Source organism: Nestor notabilis, unplaced genomic scaffold (genome assembly GCF_000696875.1).
Source record: "Nestor notabilis isolate BGI_N333 unplaced genomic scaffold, ASM69687v1 scaffold21438, whole genome shotgun sequence".
Classification (NCBI taxonomy): domain Eukaryota; kingdom Metazoa; phylum Chordata; class Aves; order Psittaciformes; family Psittacidae; genus Nestor; species Nestor notabilis.
Window position 1 is genome coordinate 27,176 of NW_009939923.1, and position 8,685 is coordinate 35,860.

At 37.7% G+C, this 8,685-nt stretch overlaps 1 protein-coding gene across 1 annotated transcript in view; it reads right to left on the reverse strand.

Moving 5' to 3' along the window:
• Positions 1–8,431, reverse strand: part of CAPN10 (calpain 10) — a 14,357-nt gene extending 5,926 nt beyond the window's left edge. Inside the window, exons 1-8 of the mRNA XM_010020114.1 lie at positions 8,190–8,431; positions 6,773–6,904; positions 6,204–6,400; positions 4,706–4,923; positions 3,975–4,116; positions 2,432–2,598; positions 1,613–1,896; positions 912–1,114 (exon numbers count right to left, since the gene is read on the reverse strand). Coding sequence (XP_010018416.1) covers positions 912–1,114; positions 1,613–1,896; positions 2,432–2,598; positions 3,975–4,116; positions 4,706–4,923; positions 6,204–6,400; positions 6,773–6,904; positions 8,190–8,333 — 1,487 coding nt within the window. The 5' untranslated portion in view covers positions 8,334–8,431. The remainder of the gene's footprint in view (positions 1–911; positions 1,115–1,612; positions 1,897–2,431; positions 2,599–3,974; positions 4,117–4,705; positions 4,924–6,203; positions 6,401–6,772; positions 6,905–8,189) is intronic.
• Positions 8,432–8,685: the final 254 nt, after the last annotated feature.

Consider the following 8,685-nt stretch of genomic DNA (forward strand, 5'->3'; position numbering starts at 1 on the left):
AGGAATGCCATTGCTGATGTTTTTTGTTGGATAAGCAAGCAGTGTTAAACAGAATGAAAAGATTTTTCCAAGTCTTCTATAAAAGTCTATTTGGTGTCACAATTTACAAGGAAAGATCAGCTAGAACACAATACACAGTGACCCTTCCAAGAATTTTATCATAGTGCTGGTAATCTTCTTGAGGTTTTCACAGTTGAGTTCAGCTGCATTGTCAGTGTTGAATGTTTTAATTAAAAAAAAAACAAAAACAAACAAACAAAAAAAAAAAAAAAACAAAAAAAAAAACAAAAAAACCCCCAAAACCCAGTTCTTCATTCAGCTAAAGAAGACAGCATAAACCTCAGTGCTGCTTTCCACACCCATCCTGAAAAGATAAGCTGTGGGCATTACGAATCCAAGTCCACTGCTGACACTCCATTTCCACTTGAAGCTGTACTGCTCACCAATAACAATGTCATATGTCAGGCAATCTGTTAGTGTTTTCTGGCATACATGATATACTGCTTTCTTGTTTTGTCACTGATTGCAATAACAACAGCTGCTTTTAACTTCCGTGGTACATCTTCATTTTTTCCATACATTAAGAAAGAACTTCCGCATATTGAGAAACACATCCTACAGAAACTTCTTCAGTTCTTTTACAAAATACACACTTCCTCAAAACACAAGGTTGCAGTTCAGAGTCAGGCTGCTACTCATCTGACTGCTTCTGACTGGTATTTTAACAAGAGGTTCTAGCAGCTTCATGTAAAACCCAAGGAGATAGAACACTACTTACATGAATTTAAAGACAAAACACTGTGACTTGGTACTGTGCACAACTCTTCAACACATTTTGAACATTTAAACTTAATGCTATGCTTCATATATTTACGTCAATGACTATAAGAAGTTTTCTGTTTTAAACCTACCTGAGAGAGATGCTTCCTGTTGAAAATACACGAAGCAAGAAATTCCCTACTGCATCTTTCAGAAAAGTGCTGGGAACAACAAGATAAAACCCAGGTGAAAGGTCACAGCATACATGCACTTCTCTGTCATAGGAATGGCAGATGGTACCTACAACTGGGGGAGCAGAGAGGGTCTTTGGAAGGTTAAATCGTTTCTTCTCCACCTAGAATAGATGCATAATGATGTGTGGTGGTTTAGGAAAAATTAGGAGGTTTTTAATAAAACTGAAGACAATCAAGTATTGTTTAAAACATTTTAAAACACGCATAAATGTACAAAAGGAAACAAGTAGGGAGGAGAGTATCAGCAGATAAGCTGAACATCAAAGAGCAGTAGGAAGAGTTGCTATTCAGGAGGGGTAAATTGAGGCTGTCATCACATAATCAGCCTGAAATGTCAGGGTCAGTTTGAACACTAGTGTGGAACAGTCCAGAACGTTCTGTTACTTGGCACTTAGTGGTAAGAAGAAAGTACTAGTCCATAAATAGTTTTTACAGACAGTAACTGCATTGAGAGACCATTCTAACGTAAATCAGAGATGTAAAATGTCTGAACAGTTAAATCACATCACTGCTACAGGAAATGAATTATTTTACTTAGGTGTTTCCGTAATGCTTTAAAACTTCTATTTGCAAAAAGAAAAATGTTGCTCCCATATTACCTTCCAGACATGCAATCCCACAGCCTGGTAATTCTTCCCCTGTATGCCTTCAGTCAAAGATAGATTTTCCTCTGCTAAATGAGTCAGATTTTTAATTCTTCCAGCCCAGTCAGCACAGTATTTCTTATGTTTCTGCAGCAGAGCAATGCACACCTCACTCTTTTCACAGACTCTCAGCCAGAACTTAGGGTTGGTAGGGAAGCTGCTGTTGTTACGGCAGCCACCAGCAGACTGGCCTCTCACCCAGGACCCAAAAAGATTCTGCGAGTGATATAGCACTTTCCCTAACAAAATAAGAAAAACATGGTGCAGTCTTCAGACACCAGAGGCTACTTGATTTTATACAACAGATATATAGCAGAGGTTCCCAAGCCCAAGAAAACATGCTGTTGTAGCCCTGACACTTTCTCCAAGCAGATATTTATAATGGAGATATTGAGAGGCATGAGAATTAATGTCACAGCTGGTACTAGCAGATTTATGACATATTTACAAGAAACAGAGTCTAGAAATCTGAAGTTTATCTCCCATTACAAAAATAAATCAATCACAAGACTGTCCAGAACAACAGCCTTCTAGACTGAGAACACTAATCTCTCACAAAACTAGCAAGTAATCAGATTTCAGAGAAATATTTAAAAATCTTCAAATTCCTCTTTTCCTTCTATTCTTCCCGGTAGGAAAGAAAAGGCCTATGGGTCTAAACAAAAGGAAAAGACTGAGAAATTATGGTCTAGTTGCATCCATTTGCAATTCAAATCAGTCTTTCCCATTGACATAATGTTATTTGAACGAGAAAGATGTTTTCTCATACCACACCTGTATAGAGGCTCTGAAGTTGTCCTTCCTCATTGACTGGAAAACCCATGGTAATCTCATCAAATTCCCTGAAAAATTCCTCTTCATCAACCCAGAATTCTCCCTCTTGGATCTGTGAGAGCAGTTTTGAGGCAAGGACCGGATCGAGCTGGCTCCATCCTTGACCACTACACGTAAGACAAAAGTTAACATCTAGTTCTTTGCCCAATAAAGTTCCATAACAATGTTCTATATCAACTATCCTAAGCAGGACAATAAGAAGTTTCTTCATTTCACTGTCAAATTCTTGCACTGAATATTTCTGTATGCACATTGCTAGTCAGCAGGAGGAAAAATAGAAAGTATAAATTACAATGTATCAAAGAAAGGTTAGAAAGAACCTTATTCCAGGTTGGATACAAAGCATACTTCTAGGTGAAATAGCTACTTTGCTTACAACAGGCAGTACAGCCCGAAGTGTGAGAGCGAAATAAAGATTTTAACAGTTGTTCAAAATAGTGACAAAAAAGTAAAGCAAGCTGCGCAGGGACTGTTCTGAAAAATGTTAATGCTGTATAGTGAACATCAAAAAAAACACTATCTGTGTGAAGCAGCTGTTTATCTCCACAAATCTGCTGACTAAGTCAAGATAAACCAAGAATTTAAGCATTCAATTTTTTAGGGCCCATGAAAAGTACTTTCACATTTTTGACTGTTGCACTAACAACAAAAAACAGTTCTGTGCTTGAACAGAACAGGGCTTTAAAGCCACCCAATGAAATGCTATCCTATACGACTACATGGCAGTTTACTGTTTGGCAAAGAAACAACAAGAGACCAAGCGTATAAACAAAACTCTGCCAAAACCAAAATACATCAACTTAAGCCTCAAGTAATGTTACCATAATTTAATGCTGAAAGTCTGCTCCTTGGGTCAAGAATTGCATGTTCTTTTGCACAGTCAAAATATGTTAACACTTTCAAAATAAATTAGTAGGATCTGCCCTTTCATTCTCATTACTTTGCTATGTGAATTTCTGCATTTCTACATTTTATCTACTCTTTATCTACTCAATTCCAGCTTCACCCACCTATATTAATGTACAGAAATGAGAGCCCTCAAGAAAAAAAAAAAAACCTCATATGCATCCTTTCTTCTGCTATATTTTGTTTTATACATACTCTTTTGCTTGTCTTCTGCAGGTGAGACAAGATCAAATGCAAAGAGCTGAGTAAAGATGAGTGGCTACTTTTAAGTCACAATCACGAGCGAAGATACTTAGATCAGTTATAGAACAATCAAAAAGAACCACAAAACTCAGAGACAAAAAATAAACTGACATCTTCAGCTTAACATCTTCAGTTTATCTCTAAAAAGGATGATGTTTTGATAAACAACAACAATTTGTTATTAAGAAATCTAGATTAACAGAACTGATCAAAATGCCCAGCCTTGCAAGCAATGGGCTGCCTATTAGCAGTATGTGCCTACACAATACACAGACATACTTCACGCTTTACTACTTTCACAAATGATCTTCCAAATGAAAATAAACCTACTCACCCCTCACACCAGGGACCTCTCCAGCACCGCCTCCCCCAAGGGTTTCGTATTCGAAGTAGGAAGATTTCCTTGCCTGACACTTCAGACAGATTCAATGTGTCTACCACAATAAAGGCATGAAATTCTCCTAGTTCGCTTGCACCTGAATAGGGAGAGAAAAAGAGAGAGGAGAAGAAAAAAAAAAAAAAAAAAAAAAGGCATTTGAAAGCAAACAAAAGAACCTGCTCCACATTTTACAATGAATGACATTAAACTATCCTGTGAAAGAAGGCAATTTGGAGACAAAAGGAAGTTGGTTTTAAATCAGTATAAACAAAACACTTAAAACCCAGAGTTCACTGTAGTTGTGACTATGTAGAAATAAAATAAATTAAAATTTTAAAGTGCATTAACTCACTACTTGATCTCAAAAATTGACAAATTCTCAGTGCCAAAATTCATTGGAATTTCTAAGGTTGTTTTTTAGGTGCCTTTTCATAGGGGGTGGGGAGTATGTGTTCATGTTTGAGAAGTGACCATATTAGCATCTAATATAAAAAGCGCTCCTAGAAAGCATCCTCTATCCTGAACTCAGTAACATTCTCAAATGTTTATTTATCCAAGGTTATATAAAATTGCACCACGAAACTCACATGGTACTAGAATCAGCACCATGCATTTGCTGGCTGCTTTGTGCTCTGAAGCCTCAGTAGAGACATTCACTTTAAATATGTCTAGAACTTTATTATTACCTTGTCTGGAATCAAGGACTGAGCAGCTTATTACACACTGTTCCTTCAGATTCATTAATCTTCTAAACACTGCTTTCTCCAAAACCATGCCAGACTTCTCTTTCTCCATGTTTCTTCCAGGGCTTTTTAGGGTCCATCTTTCAGCAATTCCTCCGGTCAGATCAACCAAAGCATCTGCCACCTGTCCTGCCCACAACTGTTCATAAGATCCATGCACTCTAAAAAAAAAATTAAAAAAATATTCTACAAACAGAACTAAAGAAACATGGTTCTTACATACATACAACCCTACTCTATATCATAATCACAACTGTACCCTACCTCATATCCCCAAGCAGACAAGAGAAAGCATGTACTATTTTATTTATACATCAGCTAAGGAATGTGAAACCCATCAGAAACCCCACTGTTTGACGGGAAGTTTATTATAATTCATTCCATCCTACACAGAAACTGCTCTGGTTTAGTAGTAGTGGCCACTTGTACCTTATTAACAGTGTTCTATATCATCTGGCATGATACACTTACTGCATTCCATATAAATAACATTACTTTCTCTTCAATTATTCTTCTTTCACTCTGCACAAACCACAGTAGTACTTCTTCAACAATTTAATCAAGGGACTACCCTACCTGATGTAACAGATGCAGAAGACAGCAAAAGAAATCAAGACCATAATAGAATGATAAGACAAGATAGAATGATAAGATCTCTACAGAAATCAAAGAATATTACCTTTCAAACCTATAGAGAAGCTTTAACTCACCATTGCTGCTTCATAACTTCTGCTCAATGCATCTACAGTTGAATTACTTCATACCTAAAGTCTTTTTCTGCCCTCTGCTGGCAAACACTATCTTTCGTCCAAGTTCTTTTGGACATTGATGTCTATCTTACCAGCACACTTGGTCTCCAAATTGTTTTGTCCACCTAGACAGTGTTTTAATGGATGTGCCATAAAACATGAAATAGACGCGTTTTCAAATATATTAATAAGATAGTCGTTTCTTCTTAAAATAATAAACCATCAAATTAAGCACGAGAGCAGTGAAACTCACACAACCAGAGCCTCAACTAGCATAAACTTACGCAATGTTGCTGCTTCCCATAAATACATTTGCACACTTTCTGCTTTCCATTAAGCCCTCAACTGCCATCATCTGCTGCACTAGCAAAATACTTCCCTTTAATAAATTATATGACCAATGGATAGTGACTTAACAAACATCATTTGAATCCTGATAATTCATTGCAGCTCTTTTCATCATAATTCTCTCCCTAACACTGTCTTACCTCATATGCAACTAGAAACACACCTTACAGATCTACAGGTTAAAAAGCAACTTCTGCACAACCCAGTATGGGAAAGCTAGTAGCAATTGCATTTTATATTGAATAATACAGAGATCCATGCCCAAAGCAGTCAGATAAAATAAGTAAGCAGGAGGAATCATATTGTACCTCCCTTTACTTCCCTCAATAACAGTGTTCACATACTTTGCATAAGCTTTTTCCAATAGTGGAAGCCAAAACAAATCCTCGTTCTGACACTGGGAAAAGCAAAGTTTACCACCAAGGCAAGGCAAACGGTCATCGATAGTCACTTCCACCCAGTGTCCAAACTGCCAGACTCGAAAAGTGAAGCAGCCTTGATACGACTCATCTGTCCAGCTGGGCTGACCTGGAGGGATGACCTAGATGGCAAAACCCAAAATTAAGACAAGTAATTGTGTTCTGGGTTGGGTTTCGGTGGTGAAGGTTTTTTGTTTGTTTGGGGGTTTGTTTTTTGGTTTTTGTTCTTGTTTTCATTGGGTTTTTTTTTTGTTTTGGTTTTTTTTGGTTGGTTGGGTGGGGTTTTTGTGATTTTTTTTTTTAAACAAAGCCAGTTTAAATGGTTGAATATCAACCATTTGTAAATAATCACAGGAAAAATATCACAACAAAAGCAGTAAAACTGAGCATGACAAAAGTGGTACTCATGGAGGCTTGAGATTGTGGAACAATACACAAATGTGAACTGGGCGAAAAAGAACTTACAAAACATGAAATAAGAATCTTCTCTATACCTTGTTCAGTAGGTATTTACTCTTCTGCAAAGCTACACAGGCACACAGAAACCAACAGTCTCCCAAAATTCCTTGTTTCACTTGCACATCCTGTAGATTGCTTGAAAATAACCGAGGAGTAGAACAAATGTCCTAAAATCAGAAGATGGGGAATGAAAGTCAAATCCTGTGTGACATTCTAAGGAAGTCTGTGCTTCAGGGAATGGGAGGGCTCCAGAGACATCTCACAAAATAAGGGAATTGTCTTGTCAGACACAGCCTAAGCAAGCAGTAACAAATTACTGCCTTGTGTTTTACTGGTACTTTGTGTGAGGTAAATCTAGTTCCCACATGAATTTTAGTACACAAATGTCACCACCAGGTGCGGCCTTAGCAGAGGCAACAATAAATGAAAGACAAGATAATTTATCAGTTCCTTAATGGACATATGAACAAGTGTGATAGAACTGATGCCACTCACATTGAACTGCACATCCCAAGTTACAAAAATCTCCAAATTAGCATAAGAAAAAAATCTTTCCTAGGGCAAATAGATTAGTTGATAGCAAGAGGTTAATTTCAAATGCAAAGTCCTGAACATTTAATTGGATCTGAAAGTGAGTTCTCTCATGTACTAAGAATGAGAGAATTGCAGGAGATGGAAATTAACTGATCAGGCCTCAGGACTAATCAAGGTGCAAGGTACAAAAGCAGAAAGTTGCACACTGGGCTGCACGAAGTATTTTGTTTGTCACTTCTATCTGACAGTTCTACTGCCAGACGGAGGTGGGAAAAACAATACCACTAAAATCAACACAAGTCTCCATTACATTTTTATAGCCTTTGTTTTCCCTCCTCACAAAGGCAGTATCAGAAATACTTCACTTTAAATGAATGTACTGCAGAAATGCATTCTAAACTTCTTAGCTCTCACATGGCTTGCTCTGAAACCCAGCTGCAAGTTTAAAAGCAATACAAGTCATACGATAATATAACCTGAAAAAAGTTTTCTTTCACATTATTAAAGAACTCAACAATCATGAAAAAAAAAACAGTATCTTTCTGAAAACTCTAAAATCCAGTTATCCATTTTCAGGACTATTATGTAATATATTGAAAAATTTGGGAATGACTTTAACGCTGTTTTTTAACTTGGTATGCACATTATTTGCATAATGAAACATAAAACGTCTGAATTTTTACTAGTGCCATGAAATTCAGAAGTTCTTCAACAGGATTTAAATCAAACCTACAAACAAGCACCCAGACTTAAAAACTGTAACTCCTGTACTGTTGACACTGGCATACATCAGTGTTATCACTTCTATATTTCTAAACAATTAAAATACCCAGAAACAGTCATTCAGTGCTAACTAGCATTTACTATCTTACAGTCCAGTTCTGCTAAAATCACAGTCTTTCATACCTTAAAACTCACCTTAGGTCTCAACCAAGATATCTCGCCTCTGAACTGGGCAAGCGGGGTAGAATAATCAAAAAAAATAGAGGTATCACTAGCTGGAAACGCGGGGTCTGTGTAAAGATCTCTTTTCACAATTAATTGCTTTTTCTCTCCCAGCATTTTCAACACACTCCTAGATAGCTTTGCCGGCTACTTCCAAGACTATATTAGCAAGCACCAACCTAGAACACAAATGAGCGTTACTCGGGAATCGTAACTGAGAAACAAAAAGCAAGGCAGATTTATTTAGGAATAAAAAGCCCCTCACTCTTTACACGGAGCACCCTGCACCACGCCATTGCTTGCCTCTTTCAGCACCTGATACCACCCTAGAGGTCCCCCGTTCTGCTGGAAAAGAGAATGGGGGAGTCTCAGAGGTGGCCTACACCAGGAGCCTACTTAGCCCCATCCTCGCACACGCACCCCACAAGTGCCCCTTCCACCAACACCCCTTCCCTCACAACCAGCCCCA